The sequence below is a fragment of the Ornithodoros turicata genome, chromosome 5 (assembly GCF_037126465.1).
Source record: "Ornithodoros turicata isolate Travis chromosome 5, ASM3712646v1, whole genome shotgun sequence".
Lineage (NCBI taxonomy): Eukaryota > Metazoa > Arthropoda > Arachnida > Ixodida > Argasidae > Ornithodoros > Ornithodoros turicata.
In genome coordinates this window covers 38608218-38634718 of record NC_088205.1, presented here as the reverse complement: position 1 = coordinate 38634718, position 26501 = coordinate 38608218, and the positions used below count along the sequence as shown (strand labels likewise).

At 46.7% G+C, this 26501-nt stretch overlaps 4 protein-coding genes and 1 long non-coding RNA gene across 8 annotated transcripts in view; 3 read left to right on the top strand and 2 right to left on the bottom strand.

Moving 5' to 3' along the window:
* Nucleotides 1-1061: 1061 nt before the first annotated feature.
* Nucleotides 1062-19901, bottom strand: LOC135394382 (uncharacterized protein K02A2.6-like). The gene is made up of 2 exons (XM_064625104.1): nt 19679-19901; nt 1062-5154 (listed from the first exon to the last, which is right to left on the bottom strand). Exon 2 carries the CDS (start codon nt 5052-5054, stop codon nt 1173-1175), a length of 3882 nt encoding a protein of 1293 aa, XP_064481174.1. The 5' UTR covers nt 5055-5154; nt 19679-19901; the 3' UTR covers nt 1062-1172.
* LOC135395744 (THAP domain-containing protein 5-like) lies at nt 7208-8032 on the top strand. Its single transcript, XM_064626838.1, has one exon. The coding sequence runs from the start codon at nt 7208-7210 to the stop codon at nt 8030-8032; it is 825 nt and encodes a 274-aa protein (XP_064482908.1).
* Nucleotides 8670-9891, top strand: LOC135395552 (uncharacterized). Its single transcript, XM_064626694.1, has one exon. The coding sequence runs from the start codon at nt 8677-8679 to the stop codon at nt 9889-9891; it is 1215 nt and encodes a 404-aa protein (XP_064482764.1). The 5' UTR covers nt 8670-8676.
* LOC135395551 (uncharacterized) lies at nt 13068-15962 on the bottom strand. Of its 2 annotated transcripts, XR_010423164.1 has the most exons (5): nt 15659-15962; nt 15068-15162; nt 14756-14863; nt 14120-14230; nt 13068-13278 (listed from the first exon to the last, which is right to left on the bottom strand). It is a non-coding gene; the product is annotated as an uncharacterized LOC135395551 (long non-coding RNA). The 2 variants fall into 2 exon arrangements; XR_010423163.1 differs by having other exon boundaries at nt 14120-14863.
* Nucleotides 19902-20074: 173 nt separating the features above from the next.
* LOC135394380 (vacuolar protein sorting-associated protein 37A-like) overlaps nt 20075-26501 on the top strand; it is a 70308-nt gene continuing 63881 nt past the window's right edge. Inside the window, exons 1-2 of one of the 3 annotated variants that reach the window (XM_064625101.1) lie at nt 20075-20311; nt 20739-20813. In XM_064625101.1, coding sequence (XP_064481171.1) covers nt 20205-20311; nt 20739-20813 — 182 coding nt within the window. In that variant the 5' untranslated portion in view covers nt 20075-20204. The remainder of the gene's footprint in view (nt 20312-20738; nt 20814-26501) is intronic. The other 2 variants (XM_064625103.1, XM_064625102.1) reach the window with 2 other exon arrangements.

Below are 26501 nucleotides of genomic sequence, written 5' to 3'. Positions count from 1 at the left end.
CTCTTTTTGTGACTCCTCCCAATGAGCCGTATATTAAAAGGGAGTCTGGCCATTAATGGGTCATGCCTATACCTGAAGCTCCACCCACTTTTTCAGCTTTCTGACCAATAGAGTCTTGAAATATCGGGCGCTATCAATCAACCTATCCTCACTATTTGTCCCCCTATCCAACATGGGCAGCGCCATTTTGGGTGGCAAGTGGATTGGATGGGATTGAAATGGATACCTCTCGCTATCTGCAACACTAGTGGATTTTTGGTGCAAATTTGATGAACGCCACCTAGAGTGCGTGGGGAACGTCGGGAGTTGTCGTCTGCTTCCGTCGTTGTACCGCTGCCAGCAGAACCACCTGCTGGGGCACATTCTGTCGTCGGTACGATTTTGAAACAAATCTAAATGAATAGTTGGAATATAAAAGGCAAGAATGATTATCCATGAAATCCAGCAATTAAATATAAGATTGTACAGCACAGTGCCGTTTTCTATTATGATTTCGTTGTGATCGCCCTGCTCACTAGGCCTAACACCGGCGACAAAACGTATTATTTTCGGTTAGATATCGATGGATGAGCATCAGTTGAAACTGATTTCCAAGAAACGTATATGAGGATGTACATTTGCAGCGTAAAATCAGAATAGCCTGTGAAAATTTTTTGTCACGAAATCCCCGCTTCACTGTGTTTGTTTTCGTCGCCATTTTGGGTGGCAGTGAGGTGTCATGGCGACCCCCTTGATAAAGAGCAAACCAATCAGTGGAGCGAAACTGTGATTGACAAGTCGAGCCTCTTTTTCTGACTCCTCCCAATGGCCAGACTCCCTTTTAATATACGGTTCTGTCCGGTCTGCCGTGTATGCCAAAGGGAGTCTGGACCTGCAGCTCCACCCACTTTTTGAGCTCTCTGGCCAATCACGAGCCAAAATACAGTTCGCTATTAATCCCAGGCTATCCAAGCTATATATTACCTGTATTCACTGGGTGCCGACTGTCGCGGAGGCCGCGCCCAGTAGGCAGGACCTAGGGCAGCCGGAGCCTAAGTGAAGAGGACCCGTCTCGTCCCATACCAAAACAACAAGTAAAGTCTTTATTCAATAGCTTACATCGGAGACCCGTTCGCCTAGGTGGCGCCACTGACCGGTGGCTTCACAACCACTACATCTCCCCCCTTTGAGAGTCACAAGTTTAGACGGTCCGGTGGGATCACACGGCGGCCACTACGGGTGTACCCGGCACCGTCACGCTCACCGTGTTGCAGGACCGGGGTACCAGTCCCTGGTGCAGAGTCCGTTGAAACTGGAGGCTGTAGTACCGGAAGAGCAGGAAGCTTTTGTAGGAAAGGCACCAAGTGCCTCCGGTTGCGCTGTAGAATTGCACCACGCTCTGTCTCGACCACAAAAGACCTTGGACGCTGAGCAGGGCTCAGCACGGTGGCGCGTACCTGCTCTGGACGCACCCAGACCTGCTGTCCAGTCTGAAGTGGCGGCAGCTCTCTAGCCTGATGATGCCTGTTGAAGTCCTGGGCCTTCTTCCTTTTGTAGGGTTCACCCCTGCCTGCCACCTCTTCCCTTTTCGGCCACTGTGCACGAAGTTGATTTTCAGTTTTTGGGACTCGTGTTCGGAGTCTCCTCCCCATGAGTAACTGCGCTGGACTAAAACCGGTCACTCCCGGTGTGTCTCTGTAGTTCAGGAGGGCTAGATGCGGGTCCTTTGCTTTACGTAGTAGGTCCTTTACTGTCCGAATCATCCTCTCGACCTCTCCGTTAGACTGTGCGTAGTGTGGACTACTTGTAACATGGTCGAAGCCATAGGACAGGGCGAAGGCTGCAAAGTCCCGCGACGAAAATGGGGGTCCGTTATCCGAACGTACTTGCTGAGGGATCCCATGCCGGGCAAAAAGGCTTTTAAGTACCCCAATTACAACTTGGGCTGTGGTGCTTCTCAGTGTCATTACCTCTGGATAGCGTGAGTAGTAATCCACGACCATTACAAACACTTGGCCGTTAAGGTGGAACAAGTCTAAGCCTAGAACTTCCCATGGACGACTGGGCAGGTCAGTGGACATGAGCGGTTGTGCAGGGTTTTGTCTGGTACCCGCACACTTTTCACAGTTTGTGACGAGGGAGTTGATTTCTGCTGATATTCCCGGCCACCATACTGACTCGCGAGCAAGGGACTTCGTACGGTTGATACCTTGATGTCCATCATGAAGAAGACACAAAACTGCTGCTCGCAGTGACGCCGGGATGACAAGGCGAGTGCCTTTGAGAAGAAGTCCATCGCAAACAGAAAGTTCATCTTTCACTGACAAGTACTTAGTCACATGGACTGGCAACTTTGACTTATGTGGCCAGCCATGTTCACAAAAGGAGACTAGAGTGCTACACTCCCCATCGCAGACTTGTGCGTTTCTTACAGCCTGTAAGTTAACAGGCAACACTTCTGGTGTAACCATTTCTACTGCAAAGAGTTCCACCGCATCCACATGAGGCACAGGAGGACACCGTGACAACGTGTCAGCTGTGGCTAACAACTTCCCTGGGACGTAGAGCATCTGGAACTCATAGCGCATTGTCTTTAGTCTTAGTCGTTGAACTCTCGGAGGTAAAATGTCCAGTTCCATCTTGCCAAACAGCGAAACGAGGGGCAGGTGATCGGTTTCCACAGTAAAGGCAATGCCTCTGACAAACTCGTCAAACCGTTGAATTGCCCATGCTGTCGCCAAGGCCTCCTTTTCTGTCTGACTGTACCTGAGTTCTGTGGGAGTCATTGCCCTGGCAGCAAAGGCCACCGGCCTGCGTTCGCCACTTGGTTGCGTTTGGATGAGAACGGCCCCAAGTCCAAAAGAGCTTGCATCAGACGAAACTGTGGTAGCATAAGATGGGTGGTACTTTGCTAAGCACCGATTCGACGTTAGGAGTTCCTTGATCTTTGTGAATGCAGTCTCTTGTTCGTGCTGCCAAACCCAACTGGCCTTGGAATTCAATAGGGCACGAATTGGTGCCGTGATGTCTGACACGTGTGGTATGAATCGTGCAAGATGATTAACCATGCCAAGTAGACGTCTGACGCCTGCGACATCTGTGGGAGGTGGCATTGTCTGGATTGCCTCAATCTTGGCTGGATCAGGCTTTATGCCTTGTGCCGAAACGATGACTCCCAAAAACGAAACTTCATTCACACCGAAACGACACTTGTCTCGATTCAAGGTGATTCCTGCGACCGCAAGACGAGACAGCACCTGTTTGAGTCTTGCATCGTGTTCTTCCTGGTTGCGTCCAAACACCAGGACATCATCAATCATGTTGACAACTCCCTCCTGACCTTCCAGAATCCTCGACATCTGTTTTTGGAAATACTCAGGTGCTGAGGTGATTCCAAAGGGGAGCCGGCAAAAGCAATAGCGACCGAAAGGAGTGATGAAGGTCGTCAGGTCCTGTGATTCGGGAGACAACCTGACTTGGTGGAAACTTGCTGTTGCATCCAGTTTAGAAAAGACGGCAGCATTACCGAGTAAACCAAGAACTTGTTCAACCGTTGGCAAGATATGGCGCTCTCTGAGAACTACTTCGTTTAGTCGTGTGAGGTCAACGCAAAGACGGTAATTCCCATCCTGTTTCGGGACTACCACTAGCCCAGAGCACCAGGGAGTAGGTTTCTCGATACGGCGAATCACACCGTCGTGTTCCAATTTGTTAAGTTCTTGACGAACAACCTCCCGAAGAGGAATAGGGATTCGACGAGGTGCGCTCAGTGAAAATGGGACGGCGTCTTGCTTCAAGCGGATGGTGTACTCCTCTCTCAGCGTACCAAGACCCTGGAACAGTTCGGCATTCAGCCTAGCTTCAGGAGTGGCCACTGTACCGAGAAATTTAACAACTCCGAGGGCTTGGATAGCCGGAAAACCCAACAAAGGCACTGTGAGTGAATCGACGACGTAGAGACGCTGCGAGGATTCTTTTCCGTGCCAGTAAAGGCGTGCCACGTACGAGCCTTGTACTTGTAATGGTTGGCCTCCAGGACCTGTCAAGAGGGCCTCAACCTTGTCAAGCTCCGCTGGAACTGTAGGAAATCCACTGGGGACTGCAGAAACCTCGGCTCCGGAGTCTACCTTGAACTGTGAAGTGTAGTCGTCCACCGTAATGTCAACAAACTTGGCCTTCAATAAGGGTTGGCAACCCAGAGAGTGCAGCTGAATAGTGTTCAAGTTGCTGTACTTCTGCTTCCGCGAACGGCAAACTTCCGCAAAATGGCCCTTTTTCCCGCAGGAATTGCAGACAGAGTTACGCGCTGGACAATCTGTACGCGCGTGAAGTCCACGGCCACAGAAGAAACATGTCGAGTCGCCATAACGGCCGTCCTTTTCACCTGGGCGAACAGTTTTTCGTTTGGCGTTTGAGCGTCGACGAGGCGGCATTTTCTGAGCTTGCGCAGCGTCCATGGTCAACACCCGGGTTACTTCACTGGAAGATTGAGATTGCTCCATTGCTCGTTGCTTGTCCGCGTCTTCCGACTGACGGGCTTGCGTCCATGCTTCTTTGAGTGTAAGCTTCGCGTTACGACATAAGTGTTCGGAGAGCCTTGCATCCCGCAGCCCAACGACGAACCTGTCGCGGACTAGCCGCTCTTCCACTGTCCCCGAAGGATAGTTGCAACGTTTCACTAACTTACAGAGTTCCGCATAGAAGCCGTCCACGCTCTCTTCTGGTTGTTGAACACGTTTGTGGAAACGTGAGGACTCATAAAGTTCGTTCGCCGGATGCACGAAATGCTCGGAGAAACTGCTGACTACTGCGTCGTACGACTGCAGCGAAGCTGCGTCGAGTGAGAAAGTGCCGAGAAGCGGGCGAGCTTCCGGCCCCATACAGTAGAGTAGCGTGCGTATTCGAACCTCCGGAGTAGCTTCTTGTAATCCGGAAACTACGGCATAGTCTTCAAAGCGAGTCTTCCACGAGGCCCAACTTGCTGGGTTGTTGAAGTCGAATGGCTCCGGTTGTTGAAGCGTTAGGCCTAACCACGAAGGCTGCTGGCCGGTTGCCTCAGACGAGGTTTTTGCCATGCTGAGTTACCAAACGGAGGTCGGTACCTTTGGTCTTGTAGTCAAGTTCTTCCAACACTTCTGACACCATGTCGCGGAGGCCGCGCCCAGTAGGCAGGACCTAGGGCAGCCGGAGCCTAAGTGAAGAGGACCCGTCTCGTCCCATACCAAAACAACAAGTAAAGTCTTTATTCAATAGCTTACATCGGAGACCCGTTCGCCTAGGTGGCGCCACTGACCGGTGGCTTCACAACCACTACACCGACATTTTCGGGAAACTGGATTGGCCGGCAGAACCGCTACTTGGAACAGACTGCCGGTATTATACGTATTTTAACTATGAAATATAACAAGATTGAATCAAGAACGGGCAAAGGTGTGTATATGGATAAAAGTATGTCATCAAATGCAAATTTTTGGCCATCCGTAGCGTTTTTTCTTACTATTTGCCTGTGATCGCTGTCGTTACTATAGGCCTAAAAGGACGACGAAACATTTTTTTCAGGTAAACATCGACACTGGAGTGTAATTTAAAGGTGATTTGCAAGATAATTGCAACACAATGTACACTTACGGAATAAAATTGACGTGATTTTTGAAAAAAAAATGTTATGAAATCCTCGCTTCGCCGTTCCAAGCTACGCCGCCATTTTCGGGAAAACTTTGGTGTCATGGCGGCCCGCGTAGAAAACAGCAGCCAATGAAAAACGCTCAATTTGATTGGCAGGTCGAGCCTCTTTTTTAGGCTGCTCCTAATGGCCAGACTCGCTTTGGCATACACGGCACTGCCCGGTCCCGCCCTCTCCTTCTTTCAAACAAGACAATAGGCCTGATGCGCTCAAGTCACCTTGGCTCAAGTTTGCCCGGCGACGCGAGCTCCAATCGGGACCCAAGCGGGAGCAGTGACTGGTCCGCACAGCCAGGCAGCCAAGCATGTATCGTGGCATGCCTGCCCAGTCGAAGCGGAACCCATGCGAACCGGCCGTCCACTGTAGTGGCGCCACATACACGGGGTATGATAATCATATCGCTCCGTTTTCTGGCGCGTGATGTTTCGGTTTCGCGCGTGACTGCAGCGTCGTCTGCCTGCCAGCTTGTTCTGTCTGTCTGGTGTCAACCTATACCCTCATCTGCTTCCAAGCCTGTCACTATACATATAAATTGGAAAATTTGTATGCTCTTCGTTTATTTTGAGGTATCAAGTGCACCTCTGTGAGCAACAAATAGTAGGTTTTCCGTAATGATTGCATGCGTATTCGGGTTCGCCTCTGCCAAAGCGGAGAAGCCAGAAAGGCACTAGAGGCGTAACTAGAGTATGCACTTGTAACCTTTCGGATAAGGCTTGGTGTGTTCTTTGTACCCTGAAAGCACGTCCACTGCCTGCATGTTTCACATCAACAAATGCTTCCATGACACAACGCGAAGCAACTTAGGATATGCCTGACCTTTCGTCAGTGGCGTAGCGATGGGGGGGGGGGGGTGAGCTTTTTAGCCCTCCCCCCTCGAAACCATACCTAATCGTAGTGCATCTGGGGTAGGACAAAGAACGGAAATCCGCTTGTCCCATATAAGGGAGAAAATGGCATAACACAGACAAGCTGGTGGAAAAGCCTGAGTCTGGGCAGAGATGCAAACACACGACAAGGGGACTCAGTCGTGGACCTTGTCGTGTGTTTGCATCTCTGTCCAGAGTCAGACTTTTGAGTCATGGAGTTCCCATATGAGCTTCCCATAGATCCTCTCCCGAAACTTTTTTTTTCTGGCTATACGTCACTGCCTCTCATAGCTGTGGTCTCGATCGCGGAGATGAATTCCCCTGCGCCTTTGCACTGCTGAATCACCTGCCGAAATCATATCGTACGTCGGACGACAATCGATTGTCATGATTCGAAGGGTCACGGGTTCGCTCCTTTCTTATCTCCTTTCTGCTTTTGATCTTACTTTTTTTACGGGGAGGGGATGACTTGGTGGATGATTCTGTGGCTCTTCACATCGAGAGCGTCTGAGACAGAGACCGTCTGACAAGACAGATGTCTGGAAAATCTCGTTCCGGGCATTTTCCTTCTGTTATCGCCATACCGTGTACTGACGCTGGCAGCATACCGAGACGCCCTGACGGCGTCAGGAAAACTTCCGTGGTGCACTTTCACTCCTGGCACAGGTGAGACGTCGGCATGTCATACTGTTGCTTGCCTGGTTGCAAGTCTGACTCTAAGAACAAAGTCAAAGGCATCTCGTTTCATGAGATAAGTGAGGAGCGACTTCGAGTACAGTGGCTGAAAGCCATCTCTCGGCCTGACTGGTGCCCAAAAACATATCCATCGGTCTGCAGCCTCCATTTCACGCCTTCCGATTTCAAAGAAAGTTGCAAGACACGTCGGCTGAAAAGGGGTGCGGTTCCGAGTGTGTTTGAAGACACGTATTGCAGCCCTCCAGCTCCAAAGAAGAAAAGGGACGAGGACGGAGCTGCACAGACTAATGCCAATATTCCGCAGACTTTCTGCGTTTTGCAGCCGCCACTTACTGTCCATGGCGTGGAGTTTGTGCAAGAGGGGCGAGTTTTCAGCTCCCCATCGTCGCAAGGTTCCGGTCTCAATAGCGGCTGTGCAGACGTGAACGTTTTCTCGCAAAGCGTAAATGTGACACCCACGCTAAAGGACCAAGCCGTCCAAGTCGACATTAAAGCCCGCACGTCCGCATCTGTGCTCGAACGTCGCAGGGGGTTACGTAAAGAGAGAGACTTAAAATCCCGGATCAGGAAGCTGCAGTTTTCGCTTGATAGCGTTAAAACTGAACTGAAGAACTTGAAGGAGGGAAGGAATGCGTCTCAATATCTAGATGTGGTAGCCGCCGCTGAGACAAAAGACGACCGGGCAAGCTTCCTGTTGGACCAGGTCAAAAATTTCAAACGGAAGACACCATCATGGTACGACCTGACCTTGCGCCATGCCGTTGTGCTGAAGAGCCTGTCCACGCATGCTTACCTGAGGACCTCTTAAAGTTGCCGAGCCGGAGCACGCTTGAGCGATACACGGGGAAAATTTGCACGGCTGCCGGACAAGTGGGATTCACACCCTTGGTTCAAAAAAGGCTGCAGTCGGAGTCTGACGCAGTAAGCGCGCCTCAAGCGAAAGTTTGCTCCCTGGTCGTCGACGAAATGAAAATCAAAGAGCGTTTGCAGTACTTGAAGCATCGTGACGCACTTGTTGGGGAGGTAGAACTAGGACCTGATCAAGAGCCTACCGAATCCAATGACCCGATTCTGGCCAATGCCCTAATATGCTTCGTTCTGAATGGACTCTCGCGCCCTCTCAGAATTCCAGTAGGATATTTTCTGACAAGAAACTGCACCGGCTCTCAGCTTCATGAGATTATTCTCTACGTTTTACAAGAGGTGGAAAAGGTCGGGTTCGAGGTCGTTCGCATCGTAACGGACAACCACAAGGTCAATGTCCTTGCTATGCGCTTACTGTGCGGTGGAAACTTGTCGCACATCATCAAGCATCCAAATGACCCGACAAGAAAATTCTTCCTAGCATTCGACCAGTGCCACCTCCTGAAGAACGTCCTGTCACAGTTCTTAGCACGTGATCTTGGAAAGGACGGGCAGATCTCCTCAGTACACGTGAAGAACCTGTACAAAATGCAGCAGAACAGTACGGTCAAGCCCGTTCAATTCATGACGCGGAAACACGTATTTCCAACAAACTTGGAGAAAATGAACGTGAAACGCGCTGTCCAGCTTCTGTCCACACCGGTGTCAGCAGCCCTAAAATGTCTTCAAGAACAGGCTGGCCATGCCTGTGACCTCAGCTTTGCGAATGCTGCTTCCACCATAAAATTCATGGAAATCATTCACCGCTGGTTCCTGCTCATGGACGTGAGTAACTGTACACAGCATATCCACCAGAATCGGCCTGAGTGCAAAGAGTACCGCCATACCGGTGATGAGCGCCTTGGCTGGCTAGAAGACGATTTCCTCAGCTACCTTAACACCATGAAGAAAGAAAGCACAAAAAAGCAATTCCTAAGCCAGGAGACTTATGAAGGCCTCGTATTCACCACGCTGTCGAACGTCAACTGCGTCAAGTTTGTGCTCACACGAAAAATGTCGTCCGACCCAATCGAGTCTTTCTTCGGGTGGCTCAGGAAATCTTCTGGAGGCAATGACCAGACCGACGCCAGAACTGTTGTCTCAGGGATAGAAAAGGCTCTCGTGACAGGAATAATTTCAGTGTCTGCAAACAGTAACGTCCTGCACGACGACAGCACCATCTCGGACGTTACGCTCCCTCATGGAGCACTCGAAGAAATCGTATCGAGTCGTTTCCCACAGCAGGCCTGTCAAGCACTCGTACGAAGCCTGTCGAACCCTCAACGACGTCTTGCTACTCCCGACGACGCAGCCTTGTCAATGGTTGGAGGGTACCTTGCGCGCTGCGTAAAGGAAAAGCTCGACTGCGACCTGTGCTTTGCTATGCTCGTGAGACCACAGTCTTGTGCTCCAGCTGACAGACTAATTCACCACCAAGACCGGGGCGGCCTCCTGTACCCGTCCTATAGCTTAATGCACGTCCTCTTTGGTCTGAAAGACTTCATAGAGACATTCCTCAGCTGTAGGGGTAGGAAGTTAAAATCACCACTTCAGCAAGCTGTTAACAACGCAGTGGATGTTCTCACAGGACGCGACGAGCTTAAGTGCCCTGCTTCCGAGCATCACAGGCGTTTACTAACCATGCTGTGTACGAAGTTCTTCAGACAAGTCCTAACAAATTATGCCATGACTGTCACGGACAAATGCGATCTGGCAAAGATCTTCTTTGCGAAGCCGATTTCGAGGAAGGCACTCAAGGTCTAACTACGGTAAGTTCCGATTTTATTCCATTGATGACATGTGATGATCAGGACAGCACCGCCGTAAAAAAGAAAAAGAAAAAAGTCCGTGTGTATGGAAAAGTCATCTGTGCGAAAAATGGAGCGCACATTGCGCTAAAGGTGCCACAGAAATTGATGCTGTAGTATATGTTCCGAACACGGAGTGCACCTCACCAATCAAAAGTTATAGCGAAAAACCGCAATTCTTCCACCCAAGAAACGAACTTAAACGATGCGACCTTGCTAACTGAAAAAAGAGACTCCTGGTACAGGTAACGAGAACCTTTCCACGCGGTTTTAGTGACCTGGGGCGCGTCGAGATATCTCGGCGTATGCGCGGTGGCAGACGACGCTCGACACATTCGACACGAAACCGAAACATCATGCGCCAGCAAGCGCAGCGATATGATCATCACAACCCCGCGCAGCGATATGATCATCACAACCCCAGGCATGTGGCGCCGCCGCCGCATAGTGCGCTGAACGGCCGTTCCGCCTCAACTGGGCAGGCATTGAAGCCATTGAAGTATATAGGAAGCTATGATCATGGTTAAATATGCCGCCTTTCAGATTGCCAACGCACGGCAAACCACACCACAAATCGGGAACACAGTATACTGTTGCGTCGTTGGCTACCATAACAGATTCCAAAACGTCAAAAAATAAGGTTTTATCGCTTCCTCGAAAAACTTTGGGAGACAGAAAGGCGGAAAGCGTTTATACCCCTTAAAAACGCCGCGAAGTTTCCGCTCTGCATTCCACCTGGAGATAATATAGAGTTAAGGCGAGTTCCCACATATAGCGCTTCGCTCTATAGAGCTAGAAAATAGAGCTCGAAACCTAGCGCTGTTTTTCCGTTTGCCGTTCTCACATACAACCGAGCACGCTATCCTGCTGGGGTCACGGGAAATCTCTTTGCGACGTGATGCACCGGTGCTACCGTGATTGCTTACTGTCGGCGTCGGATATCCGCAGCATCAAGGGGGATGACACTTTCGATGCTTTGATCGCGATACCAGACTTAGTAACCAAGCACCCATGCATTGGCAGCTGAAACTCGTGGCCATTTTCACGTCGCCGTCGTCGCCTTCCCGCCTTGCTGCTTCGAGTGATCGGAAGCAAAACAAACCCCAGTTTCCGCGACGTCACGACTGAAAGCAGCTCACGATTGGTTAACGCAGACTCACCGCTCAAAATAGCGCTAGAAAAGGTGACCGGGGCTCTACTTCGACAAGAGTGGTTTTATAGCGGTTCGCAGCAATGCGAGGAGGAAAATATGGCGCAATTTTCTAGCGCTATGTAGCAAAGCGCTATAGGGCTAGAAAATAGCGCTCGAAACCTAGCGCTGTTTTTCCGTTTGCCGTTCTCATATACAACCGAGCACCTAGCGCTATCCTGCTGGGGTCACGGGATATCTCTTTGCGACGTGATGCACCGGTGCTGCCGTGATTGCTTACTGTCGGCGTCGGGTATCCGCAGCATCAAGGTGGATGACACTTTCGATGCTGTGACCGTGATACCAGACTATAGTAACCAAACACCCATGCATCGGCCCATGAAACTCGTGGCCATTTTCGCGTCGTCGTCGTCGCATTCCCGTCTTGCAGCTTCGAGTGATCAGAAGCAAGACAAACCCCAGCTTCCGTGACGTCACGGCTGAAAGAAGCTCACGATTGGTTAACGCAGACTCACCGCTCAATATAGCGCTAGAAAAGTTGACCGGGGCTCTACTTCGACAAGAGCGGTTTTATAGCGGTTTTTAGCAATGCGAGGAGGAAAATATAGAGCAATTTTCTAGTGCTATGTAGCAAAGCGCTATATGTGGGAACTGGCCTTATACCCAAACAACTTGCGGTAGAAATTTACTTGGATACATCACAAATTCGAGGGTACTTCGAAAAAAGCAATGACCTTACTTACCTTATGTTATCCAAGAGACCCGCTATGAAGCTACCCCCTGGTATTTTTGTTGGAATGCTATTATGGAACACCGTGCGTGTCCATCTCGATCATGACCTTTAGGAGATCAAATAGATTCTCCGTTTGCTCTCCCATTATTACATTGTCGAAAATGCCGTTCAGAACCTCCCACTGTAAGGCCCCCCTCGCTGTTCAGACTCCAGGCGGTTTTCTTTTTGCAGCGGGGAGACATTTGGTTGATATACCTGTACAGGTACACTACACAAACAAGGAGAAATATATCAGATGCAAGCTGTTTATTACCAAGAGCAGTAAAGCATTGTTTTGAGGCACCATACTAGGTACACGGTTCAATACTGGATGAAACATGTTTCATCCAGTCAACCAAATGTCTCCCCGCTGCAAAAAGAAAACCGCCTGGAGTCTGAACAGCGAGGGGGGCCTTACAGTGGGAGGTTCTGAATGGCATTTTCGACAATGTAATAATGGGAGAGCAAACGGAGAATCTATTTGATCTCCTAAAGGTCATGATCGAGATGGACACGCACGGTGTTCCATAATAGCATTCCAACAAAAATGCTGAAGAGTTACCATTAACCAACGCGATCAACGATGCAGCAGGATACATCAGCAGCATTCAGTAGAGAAAGATCATTGGCAAATGATCAACGATGCCTAGCAGACATGACTGTAGCCTCATCAACTCTAAAAATACAATATGAAAGGTCTGCACCTTAGCTCCTGTCTAAAGGAAAGCACACTGTCCACATTATACATACGTACTCGGAAATAGGTCGGCGATACCCTCCCAGGGAGCACATGGTGGGCTAGTAAACGTCTAAATGACGTCTAAAAAAAGAGATAAGGAACGTCTATAGAATGTCTAGGCAATTAGACCAAATGTCTAGTATCCGTCCACTAGACGTCAAATAACACGTCTAACGTTACGCCACCTAGCCATCTAGCCCTAGACATCCGATGTCTATGTACCTAGCCGTGATTTAGACTTTCTTTTGACCTGGATGTCTGGAACAGGGTCAGACACTTAACCATGTATTAGACATGAAGTCTACAGCTAGACCAATTTTATCCCTCCATTCAGGCGACAGGTCTAGGGTTATACATTTCCTGTACCTTACTTTAGCCACCTTTAGACCTATTTTAGACCATGATTAGTCCTGCTACCGTCTTGGCATGCATTCATGCAGAAATGTGATATAATTGATAGCAACACGGATCTCAGCATAAACATTTATTTGCAGTAAACCACACACGAAGTCTACGGTACAAAACTCTGTCTAAAACTGGATTGACTTTGCCGCCAAGCAGGTGTCTTGTGTTTTGACTGAGGAGTGTTGAACTGGCAGCAGGGTGTTGATGGCCACCTCATTCCTTTCTTCCAATGAGTGATTGTTGGCGCTGCAGCACTGCCTCCAATGACTCACTGTGGCTAGAAAATAGAACAAACCATGTCAGAAAGCATCATGTAGCCTACTAGTTCTAACTAGTTTGTTTAGTGGCTATGCACACTCTTTCACGGGATGCTTGTCTGGCCACATAAGAGTAAAAGCTGTATCAACACTGATCTGAGAGACACAAAGAAAAGACGCTGCACGTACAAAAATCACAGAACTGTTACAGCTACACAACACAAATTGCAGCAACAGCTGAAAATCTGTTTGCGCGTCACTACCTGATGTGGACGCTAGAACCCTGCACCATCCGCGGATGGAAGCGAATATCAGTAAGATACTTGCGGATTCGGATGAGAATTTATCACTTTCTGCGGTGTGCGGATCGGATGGCTCGAGGTCGGATGCGGATATACCGCATGCTGTAATTTTTCTACTAGCAATTTATTTGTATTGCGCACCGACAGCGAGCGCATGCCCAGGTTCACCTTTAACCATGCACGGCCAAGACGGGAGAGAAGGCATTTTGGCGTCCACACGAGCACCGGAGAGGAAGCGTTCCAGAAGTCTCTCCATATCGCGTTTGTTGAAAGGTTTACCTTTGCTTGTCGCCATGAGTCCTTCCATGAGAGCATGGAGGCATCCGAAATTATACCAACATTCTTCCGGCTGTGTTTACGCGTCCTTCGAAACTTGCGGATCTAAACGGTTGTGTATGCAACGGTGCGGATCAGATAACGAGTACGCGGATGCTAAAAATCTTATCTGCGCAGGGCTCTAGCGGACGCTGCCAGGATCTCAGTGAAATGAGGATGTAACAGCTGTCGCTGTGAAAGTACATCAATGTGACAGGCGTTTTCTCGTGACACACGACCTTACCTGGTCGAGCAGGCGACGGCTAAGCACTCCATGATTGGCGCAGCACTTCCATCAGTCCATTACGCTAAAAAAAAACATCTGTGCTGCTCTCATAACTTTGGTGCAAAACTTCTGTACAGGATAAAAATAAACACTGTGTATATTATAAAAGACAATACAAAGCAAGAGCTGTATCACTATGTCAAATATTATAAGTACGTACAAGTAGCATACAAGTTTATTCACATGACATCATCCGCAGGAGACTGCCACTGTCGCTAGCAGGCAGATTTGCTGCCATCGGCCTTATTGTAGATTTCAGTCAAGCTGTTACCGATATTATACTCACCGTATATCTCGTGTTTAAAACCTGTTGCTCTGTGATTTGTAGAATCTCTGAGCAATTTCCATATTTTTTGTGTTAATAGTCACCTAAAAAGCATAATGCAGCGAACAAATGCAAGGACTAAACATTGAGGGACCTATAGTATGGCGCTGAGGTGACTTCAGTGAATAAACCTTTTAGGAACTCAAATCTTGCACTACTACCCGGTAGCTGTTTGGGTGAAGTAAGACGGAATGACATAGTCACGCTGTTCTCAATACAATACCAAGGATGTCTCAAAACGACCAAGCACAAAAATACTAGTTTTGTACCGTTTGATGAATATTTTGTCTCCTGCCCACACAGGTTGTGCGGTTCCTTAGCAAGCTTCTGGCAGTCATTTCTTCTACATCGCACTTGCCTGCTGACTTTCACAGCATCTGAAAAAAAGTTTGATTTCGTTAACCACAAGACAACCATGTAAATGGAAAGCAGTTAGAGTCTTCCACCAACTATATTTGCAATACTTTGTTGACAAAAAATTTAAAGAGGCTCCCTCCAGAGTAAGATTAGGGGGTACATCGAACACCAGGAAGATTGGAGGACAACACAGTCACACGTCAGTGACAACTGCTTCCCCTCACCTCACAGGGAACTGTTAAGCTTATGTGCAAATAGCTGTTTCGTAGGGTAGGTTACCACTATTTTCATATCCACCGATGCGAGATAGTCCAAGCACCTATAAAAAGAAAAACCCAGTTGCTATGAAACCATGATATGCAAACAAAAGTACTTGCGCAAAATTTTCAGTGTGTAGTTTCACTACCAGCGAAAAATGCAACAACCGAAGTCGGGCTGACATGACAATGAACTAACCAGCATTTATGTTCCGGCATGTCCGCCCTGCAAACCGTAACTGTCGACTTTCGTTTACTCAAGACTTCAACAGTCATCGAAAACTCGTTAATCTCGATGGTTAATTAGTGATACCGTATTTATTTTAGCACCAAGACGAACCAAGGCACTTAATGAAACTTTGTACTGCCGAACATACAACGTTAATCACTACTTTGAATGCAAGTGCAGTCAGGTCAACCCACACTTCCAATATGCTTCAATCGGTGATACGAAGCCGAAATAAAGGAAACGATATTCCGATATTATGCCACGCATCTCTACTACATGCGATTTGGTGCACAGAAACAGGCACATACTTTAATGAAGAGTGAACTCACCCCTTAAACTTGAAAGCCAGAGAACAAAGAAACGTTGTCCACCACAGTACTCTGGCGCTGCGCTTAACAGCTTTTATCACTGGACAGTACGGCGTACGTTCTCGCTATGCTCAAAAATTGCAAGACAAAACGCGCGGGAGATTAGAACTTCGAAAGATTTTCGTATAACAACCAGTGGAATGCAGCATGCAGCCGCGAAGACCCCAACTGCTACCCGTTGCGCGTCCGGAAAGTTTGAAGTTTCAACCGTTGAAACTGAACTGGTTCGAACTGGTTGGATGGATGGATGATGGATGGTGATTGGGTAGACGGGCAGACGTCATTGTCATTGCTTTAGCTCGTGCTTATTGAGTACTTATTTTTTGTAATATCTTTAATTTCCGTGGCCGTTCATTATAATTGGGTGGTGGAGGTTAAATGTTAAATAACACATATGCCAATCCAGCGGAAGTGACACCAACATCATCATCATTATGCAATCGCCATCGTTGTTGCAGCGACGAGTGTCGTATTTTGTGATGTGTGTGTTGAAAATCGCTGTTCTTTTTGCAAACATTTTATGAGTGCCTTTGCTACTGAGCTACAGGTGTGCCTAATATGTAGCGCATTGCCTGTTCAGCGGTTTCAAAAAGATACCATGGGCAGTTTCAAGATTTTTTGAAGGGTCCTGAAATCCCTGAGTCACGTCAGATTCCATTTTACTGCTGCAGCTGTGTAGCTTGTGGGAAGATGTTATGTGCAGTAAACAGACATCTGCTATCTGCTGCCTACGTGCAAAGTGCTTCTGTGTTTGTGGAGCTATGGTTTATAGTGCTGCGCTGCACGATTCGTCAGAGTCGTCGTCTTTTTTATTGACGTTTCAGTGATTCAATAATTTAGTTGCTGATTTCTTTAAGTCGGTGTAGCAGTTGGTGCTACACTGCACCAACCCCTGCACCAACACCAATAAGGTGTTGGTGCAGGGGAGTTACTAACGTACAAAATTTACATTTACCAGCAACGGTAACGCCATCAGGAACGATAGTTCAAGAAACATTGCTCTGAACAAATGCGGGCTTCCGTTAAGAAAAAAAAGATATATATTCAGTAAAATAAAATATTACTTCACAGCACTTATATTCTGGTAATGTCTTCTAGTTGTGGATGCTGTCAGTGTATATGCATGTCAGTGAGCCAAAAACACTCGGATCATCATATGTATGGACATTATTTAAATTATCTACGTACCTCAGTCAGACTGCCTTCATCTGACTGATCTTTTGTTACAATATATGGGCATACAACTCACATAGCATGAAAGACTACATACTATCCATTTGGTCATAATATAATTGGACAAAGTTAATGTGGTCCATTCCTTTAATAGTTTCTGAAGGTTGTTGCAGAGTCCAGTTTTATTACCTCAGTATGATCATTTGCAAACAGATTGTACTTGCTGCTCCACACACGTGTGATGGAAAGTAAGAGAATAAGGAATTTCCTTCATGTATGAGGATCATCCAACAAAAGTTCCTCTGCTGTGATCAAAATAATAAACGTATAGCACAACATCGAAAAAAATTATGTACAGATTAGAGCTCAACGTTACTCCCTAGTACAGTCACCTTATTTAGCTGAACGTTTTTGATACTGTGATACCAAGTATTCAATACGTTGTCTGTGCCATGCTATGCCCTGTTTACAAAGTGAGGCATTCACTTTGCATTTCACCTGATCAATTTGTGTTTCATGATCACTTTCGAATTGGTGACTGTCGAGGGGTGCTTTGAGAGGAAGATGGAACAGCAGATTGGGCAAATTGTCATTGAAGTAGGAATCATCACCTTGAGCACGAGGAGAACGAAGTATACAGGAAGCTCACGAAAAGGAAACTCACGTTTGTGTGTCTCCTGTATACTTCATTCTCCTCATGCTCAAGGTGATGCTTCCTACTTCAACGTTGTACCAGCTCGCGTGTGTACTTTTTCTCTCTTTGGCAAATTTCCAGATGAATTTCTGGAACAAATCCCGAGTCTTTCAAGACGAGTGCAGACAGCGTTGACGTGGTTGTACTACACCCTTCCAAGTCCTGTGCGTTTTTGTTTCATTGTAGTTTGACGCTTTCCCAGGATCTCGCAGTACATCTGCATTTACTGTCATTGTGCGTGTTAGGTAATCTACAAGTTGCACACAACGATAGTCCTAAAACACTGTCGGCATAGCCTTTCCAGACGAAAACGCGAGTTTGACCTCCTTCAGAATGCTTTCACTGGGCACCCATCATGTCTTCCTATGGTATTTTGTCTCAGCACTTGCATAATGCACCCACGTTTCATTAATAATAATAATTGTTCCAAGAAATTCATCTTGACCGTCTTGATACCATTGAAGGAAAATGCAAGCTGCATTCATTCGTTGCTCCTTACGAACGTTACCGAGCAAATGTGGCCCCCATCTCGCATAACTTTTGTTGACCATGCTGAAGGAAATTTGTTCCCATTAGTATCAGAGTGCAGTACCAGTGACCCGCCAGTCTCCGTTAACAATTCTCAGAATTTCAGAAAAGAAACGTCGTTTCGTGGTGTTATAGCTGATCTCCCACTGTACTGTTCATTGTGCAGATTTTCACGACCCTGTATAGAGGACACACCATTTCAATGCCTGTAAAGTGTTTTGTATAAACAGGTGTTAACTATCAGTGGATATTCTCTAAAGTACTCTTTCACTCTTTTATTCTTTAACGAAAAATAGGATAACTCTTCCGTACTAGGATAGTCAGACGTACTCGGAAATATTACATCCATGCTTGAATGCCTGACACATAGGTGAACGGCACTCCATTAACCAACATCTGCAGTGCCGGGATGTCACACCCAACTACTACACCATTCAGTTTGTCCTAGTGGTGTTTCCTTTAAATAACAAATATCGGGAAACTTATTTTTGGATGGCCCTCCTAATTCCAGTTCTCTTTCTGCATTTGGCTACATTTTTTGGATTTCTTGTGACGACTCTTGTGGACAGATACCAGCATGGAAGACTTAATAACAATTGGGGTTTACATTGCGAGACAACTGAGATCATGAGCGACGCCACAGCAGTTGGTCTGTGGATTGCACACCTGAGTGTCCTTAAATGTGCAATGAAAGCTCACCACATAACACACCGTATTTAATGTTCCTTGTGGAAGATGGCATGTCTAAGCAACCTGTATCCTGGCACTAAGTTGCTGCTAGTTTTGGCCGGGTTCGAACCAGCGATCACCAGGGAACAGAACCAGGGATCAGAAGGCGAACAGACTCAGTCACCAGGGCCGGTTCACGGACAACTTGAACACCACAATTATGTTAACTCTGCCATCAAGTAATTCAGTTTCCTGCATATGTTTTGTAACAATTGAACTTCAGTTTTGTAAGCCTGAAAGCTAAGCTTAGAACCACCTCTTATAATATAGTGACTGTATTTGATGTGTGAATGTGTTCACACCTCTTAAAAAGCTAATAGAACAAAAATCTTGATGATTTCTAATATGTGGTATATACAAGGCCAGCTACAAGACGTCTACAATTAGACGTCAATTACTAAATGTCTACAAGATGTCTAGTAAATCACTAATTTTAGACGTCTAAATAACGGTAAGACTTTTAGACGTCTATGCAACGTCTAGTTTGGGCACTATCCCTAAAGTCTAGGGCTAGAACAGGTCTGGACGTCTAGTTGACTACCATGTGTTCCCTGGGCTTTGTCATGTCACGCCTGCGGCTTTGAGCTTGGCTTGCCCCTCTTTTGTGGCTGCCCCGTACATGTCGCGTCTTCTTCCTTGTTCAGGTAGCAGCACTGCTGCCGCGTGCTTACATTTTTCCGCAATTCCCCGCTTTACAGGTACACGGCGCAACATAAACTGTTCACGGGCGGAGAGGTACCGAAATCGAGTTAAATCAACTTTCAGTGCGGGTAAAATGTGCATTCAATGTTTTTCTGATCAGGTATATCATTTTGATGTACAGTGAACAAATATTAGGTACGATCACGCCGACTCACCTCGAACCGGACGTTATAAACCACGCTGTCCTTCACTTATTCCGAAATGCGCACTTCGCTTTAACGACGATTTCGCTACCGACCGCTGCTTCGTCGACGCCGAAAACATTGACTAGTAACTGGCCCTTCCAAAGGTGTGATTCTCCGAAAAAATCGTCAATGGCCTCCAGCTTTTCAAACCCACGCAGGATGCGATACATTGCTTGCTTGCGCTAGAGCGAAACCGAAACACTCTTGAGTGCGGACCGTTCTGGAATGGCAACTTTCTTGGCGGTGCATGTCGTGCATGTCGTCTGCTAAATTCGACGGTGTGGAAGGCAGCGCCAAAGCGGAGGATTCGGCGCGTATGAGGGAGAGGAATTGACAGGCGGTTTGGTTTGGTTTGGCGCTCACTTGACAGGCATTGTGTGTAGAGGAGGCGCTGGCTTCTCTTACCCCTGTCCGGCGATGATGTCATCATTCACTGATATGGCAGTGCGAGAGGCAACTTGTAACAAATTTTCTTGAGAATCGCTGCGGAATAGCGATGTTTCATGCGATATTCGGACGTAGAAATTCCGAAACAGTGCCACAGTCACCGCTGCAGTTACAAAGACAGCGGCAAGTCGCAACAATTCGTTCTTGGTGTCCAAAGTAAGGAACTTCGCACAACAGACGGTTGGACCATTCCTTCATTAACGCTTTTTCTACATTTTTGTCTCGGATCTACGTTCTGATTGGCCTTGTGTCAAAAAAAGAGATTCACAGAAGCAGTATTTCTTGCAATTACTGTAAGAAGCCGAAACAACCTTCACCGCATCACTTCCTTCCCACGGACACGATCTCTGTACGTTAAATATTAGCTGAAATTATACCATCACGTGCGACGCATGGGACTGTTTGATACTTGATTTTTGAAATACTCCTAATCCACGTGTATATCCGTGTCAGCAGGCCCAAATTGAAATGGTTTTCCCCCTAGTAACAACAGAAAAATATCTTCGCTCATGTGGATTACAGTGATATATGAAAGCCACTGAATATATTGCATAGCTTCAACAGGAATTCTGTTTATTTTCAGTGTTGTTGAAGTGCAGCCAGACCAAGAATACCACCTTAATTTTGTTGCAGGAAATGTTCCTCTGACATTAGAAATGTACGTATCTAGAAGATGTCTTATTTAATGCTATGAAGTTTTTCTAACAATTTTAATACAGTGAAATATGTGGTGACATCCTATGTGACGTGTCATATATGCATAGATTGAGAAGTTACAGGTCAAAAAGAACCCGTTACAAGTTAAGTTACCGTGTGCAAAATGTAACTAAGTTAATAACGAAGTTCTTCAGCCTGAAATGTAACTCGCAGTTACTGATAAAAAAGAACGAGTTACTTCCAAATTACTTCGGACACAAAATAGCATTACGCAGGTGCAGCGCGCATGAGCAGTTGAGTTAGATCTTGAGTTGCTTGCGTAGGAGTGCAACACGCTTAGATCGTTTTTGTTTATGTCCAACAATAGACCTCTTCCTGTTTGTAAACAAATGACGTCATAGTGTTCTTCAGCGCCAAAAATTCGGTAGAATTGAACTACGCTCGATAGCTAGAGGTGAACAAGGTCGCCCTCGAAAGCCACGGTCTTGAGGGGATTACGATATGGTCCCTTAAAGAGACGCGACCCTTGGTCCTGCTTTTCTTTCAATGGGAGGTAGCGAACAGGTGCCAGTTCGTGGAACCCAGCCCTGTCCTTCCGATTTGTTTCGATTTCAGTCTCTCTATCAATGTCATGACGACGTTTCTCTAGTAGAAACCTATTTGAACGCTATGCATCTTACGCCCTGTGGGCGCACAATGGTTCAGCTTCATTTCAATGGCAGCGATTCTTACTTCCTGAATAAAATACTGTCTTTGATTGAATATCACGTTTTATGGCAAAAATATGCTATGAAGGAACCAGAGAGAAAGCAAGAAAATATGTGGACGTGAGTGAAAAGCGAGTTAAAAGTAACTTGGACCTTAACTTAAGTTACTTTGGCAAAGTTACCTGAAAAAGGAACGAGTTCCTCTGAAAGTTACCACGGCGCAAAAGTACCGAGTTAAGTTACAAGTTACCAAAAAAAGGAACTTAGTTACAGTAACGAGTTACCTCGAACTGTGCATATATGTGGTGAATATACGACAGTGGTGTCTGAAGTTCTCTGCAGTCCACAAGGTACCCACCCGTAACCTGTGCTACGTAATCATCAGGCGATTTTATGCGCTTAGTGACAGCTGGGTCATTCCACGCGAAAGGATCCAATGACTCTGAAGTTCTCTGCAGTCCACAAGGTACCCACCCGTAACCTGTGCTACGTAATCATCAGGCGATTTTATGCGCTTAGTGACAGCTGGGTCATTCCACGCGAAAGGATCCAATGACTGCGCTCGACCTACCACCATTCGAGCCGAAAAAAATCGTGGCACCTCCAAGGGATGTATAATGTCACATGACAAAATATTTATGCTCTAGTAGCAACAGTTGTCGCCGGAGGCGCCATTAAAGGGGGAATTCCTTGTAGAAACCACCATTCTCCCATAAGTTTGTAGCGACACTCCGGGATCTCCTAGAAACTTGAGATTTGTTTTAAATCGTAGAAGGAGGTCTATTTTATAATCGCAGCAAAATTCCAGTGTTTTTACCTTCCCCCGTCATTGCCAACGGAACCAGTCACGAACGCAATTTTCGTGTAATTTTGTGATTTTTTTACACCTGATGGGTCAGCTAAATTTTTGTGAATATTTTTTCGCTGGTAGCTCTCGTGATGCCGCTCATGCAAAAAAAATCGTCATAACTGAGAGTGTAGTTGGTAACGTATTAAAAATTGGTAAAGTAGCCATTTTTAGCGAAATCTTCAATGTTCAGAGGCGAAATTCGAAATGAGGAGGTCGATTTGGAAAAATAATGTTTGCATCATTGTATGCGACGGACCTTCCCATACAACATATAAAAAAATCTCGAGGGTATTTTTTGATAAGCGCGAGAAAAATTTTTTTTGCCGATTGATACATCGCCACGTCTCCACGAGGGGATCTGCGTCTCGCTACGGCGTCGTAAGGCTAGACGCGACGCGTCGAACACAAATATTCAGCGTCGCGTTCGTCGATCTGTCTGTGCATGATGGACGAAGCGAGACCATCAGGAAGCTTGGATGATCTCTGCAGTTCCGCCAGGTAGGTTTCTTTTATCCACGTGTGAACCAAATTACCTGGAGGCAAGGACAGGAGAGCAGCGTATGCGTGGTTTGTGCGGGCTGTTCTATCAAACGATACACATGGTGGGTTGAGAGGCAGCGACTAGAGCCCTGCACGGGCCGACTTTTCCGGGCCTTCATGCTTTTATGCGACTCGGCTCGGCCCTGTGACTCAGCAAATGGAGCCCGGTCCGGCCGGGCCCGGTGACTCAGCGCGCAGATCCCCGGGCTAGTATTTCCAGCCATGACGTACGCGTCTCTAGCGCTTATCACACAAACTTATCAGTAAATTTGTAAGAAGACAAGACACGTAGGGCCACAAACATACAAGAACAGTCGGTTTAACACCACAAAAGCACGAGACCAAACTAAATCCAGGATGCACGCCGGCTGCTGTGTGTGAGGATGCTGTCGACAAACTCCTCCCAATCCTTACCCCTTTCACCAAGCTTTGCGAACGTGCTTGTTTTTTTTTGTTTTTTTTTTCTGTGTTAGCGCCGCAAAGCAACTGCTATGCGGCTATGAGCGGCGTACAGACGTGGACAGATGGAGGGAGGACAGCAGGAAGGAGTGGAAGACACAGGGGTTAGTATGTGTCCTGGGCCGACTTCAAGGGGAACTGTGCCGACATTCGTCTGGAAAGTCCTCGGAAAACCCAGGGAAAATCTCAGACAGCACAGCCGGTAACGGGATTTGAACACGTGTCACTTCCCAGTTGATGGCGATCACCTATGCCAAGGGAGCTGGTCGAACGTGCTTGTGAAATACGTACGTGAAGAGTCAGGAGCATTGTAAAGGCGCCTTGAGAATGTTATAGAGGGTCGAATCAGGCGCATAATGCAGTGTCCCTTGCTTGTTTTTGCAAATATATGCACATGAATTACGCAAGTATAGTCCTCTATTGCGTGGGATTAGTTGCGTGACCTGGTCGAGCGTGACTCTTGGGAACATCCAGAAGATGTGGGTTCGAATCCTACAGCTGGCTAACCTTTTCAGTGACTTTCATCTTTCATCTTGGGAAAATGTTTGCTGGCCGGGCCCGCCGTGCTGGTGTCTCTTCTCGGCCCGGCCCGCAGTGTTGTCGTATTTTGTCGGCCCGGCCCGGCCCAGAGCACACAGCCAATAACAAGCCTGGCCCAGCCCAAGGGCCGGGTCGGGGGCCATGCCCGTGCAGGGCTCTAGCGCCGACAACGCTAAGAAAATGTCACAGAAAAAAAGAGAAGTCTCACCGCAGTAAATAAGAGTTACGCAAACACAAATCAAGAGAAACTGAACTGTTCCATTCAATCTAAGACTAGTCTAAGACTAAGACTAGGTGAGTTGATGTGGAAGTCACAAACTCGACGGCCTATCCGGACGAACGAGACATGCACAGCAAATAGTAAAAGAAAACTATCAGGGGCCACCAACATTCACTGGGGAAGCACGAGCGTGGTGTCAATTTACCCAGCGAAGTGGCGACGTACCCGTCGGCAAAAATTTTTTTTCTCGCACTAATAAAAAAATACCCTAGAGATTTTTTTATATGTTCTATGGTAAGGTCCGTCACATACAGTGACACAAGTGAAGATGGTGGCCTTCAATTTAATGATAACAGCTGAGGAAAAGGCACCAACAGTGGAATTGGAACTCACACCCCCTGATTGTCAGTCAGAGACCAATTACTTCATGCTAGCTACCTTCATCAGTTGAAGTATGCAACTGGGCATCTTAAGGCTATGGTGGCTAGATGAATATTGTCTGGTGTGAGGAGCGCCCACAGCATCCAATCCGACGGAGCGGGACTCTTGCGGAAGACGGCCACCAGGCGCGCTGCTCAACGGATGTATGCTAGTTTCTGGGCGCTCTGGCTGGTCCCCGGGCGGAGTTCTTTCGCCATGACATATCAGAGGGTGGGATAGCGACGCTGTCGCGTCTTTGAAGTGCATTATTTTACTTTATCGTCGGCTGTGCACTGTTTCTGTGGAATGGTGAACCTTTAGCAGACTTCTGACGCCCCTGTGAAGAAAAAGTGGCGTGCAAAAGCGAACAGAGCGTCGATCATCCGTCGTCGTACATTAACGAATTCAACAGTGGGGCCCACGCTACTATTCAGAAACACTCTTCAAGCTTGTCTCCAAACTTGAAGATACCTTCACAATGCTGTTGTCATATCATAAAGTGCATGCAGTGCAGACATTCTTCTAGAAGTATTGGCATGTGCTAGGGGCAGTGATGGGCAGTACTTGATGTACCAAGTACTCAAGTAGAACTTTAAGTACATTTCTGTGTACTTGTACTTTACTTTAAGTACATTTTAAACCGCGTACTTTGTACCGTACTTAAAGTACTTTTTTCCAAATACTTTCCCATGAAGTACTCAAGTACACAAACTTTGGCTCCAGACAAAAAGTCACAAAAGAGTATCAAAAATGCTCATCACATGCCCATCAATGCTTTTAGTGGGATGCTGTACCAAGAGTCCGTCTGACGTTTTACCAAAAAGGATTTTTGTGCTGTTAAAGAGCATATTTGTTGAAGCAAATTTATTGTTGAGAGGCTTGGAACGTTGAATACGTATCAACACTTCTACGATTGTGTAAAACGAATGGAATGCACAGACATCCCACATTATAACACTGCAACCGGCAGCACAATGACTTGGTAAATTGTCATTTCAGTTCTTCCAATGCAGGGTTCTCTGTTTTTTTATATTGTCTCGTTCATTAGCAATTAATAATCATTTTATATCACAGTGTGTGATTGCATTACATGATGAACACTCTGAAAGACAAACATGCTTTACATTTTACGTTTTTTAATTGGTCACATGGATTAGATTGCAGCAGATCACAGTCTTATAAAAGTCATGGCTTGCATTGTGCTTCATCTTTTTTTATTTTCTTGGTATTCTTTTTTAAACATGTTGTATTTCAAAAAGCACCATGGAATGCCCAGAAATATATAATCTCCGTTGGCCTGTACTTTTTTCCCCCTTGAAATTTCCTAGCCTGTTATAACAGAAGGTGAGTACCGGAACACCACACTAGGCAGGTGATCTTCGATCAGTCAGGGTATAATACATAATCACAGCCCAGATGACTCGTTACCTCTCTACATGAAACTGCAAATTATGACATCTGATTGAGATCATATTCACGGGTTAGCACTTAACCTAGGACTTAATGGCTTTAGAGCATTTGTCAAGAATGCTCGCTAAAGTTTTGCCAAACAAGCAAGACACATATGCTAAACAGTGAAATGCAAAGTGATACAAATTAAATTCGCAATGTACTTGATGAATACTTGAAGTACTTTGCCTAGTACTTTGTACTGTACTTGTAGTACTAATGACGCCAGGTACTTGGTACTTTACTTTAAGTATAATTTTGAGATACTTTTCCCATCACTGACAAGGCGAAGCCTTGAGCATGTTGGCTGTTAAACCCATAGCGAATATCTCACAATGAACATTGTAAAATTCTATGCATGACGAGGATGCACTACCCCGTAAAGGGCATTAACCGTCCTCGCGCAGAGCGGAGCAAAAATCAACATTCCAAAGGAGGCGCGTCTCCATCAGTGAATACACTTATGTGAGCATTCAGACTCGTGTACAGATGTTCTTTGTTTTC

Excerpts from the sequence above, each read along its gene's own strand:
- LOC135395744 (XM_064626838.1), top strand. The coding sequence starts at position 7,208 with ATGTCATACTGTTGCTTGCCTGGTTGCAAGTCTGACTCTAAGAACAAA.
- LOC135395552 (XM_064626694.1), top strand. The coding sequence starts at position 8,677 with ATGCAGCAGAACAGTACGGTCAAGCCCGTTCAATTCATGACGCGGAAA.
- LOC135394382 (XM_064625104.1), bottom strand. The coding sequence starts at position 5,054 with ATGGCAAAAACCTCGTCTGAGGCAACCGGCCAGCAGCCTTCGTGGTTA.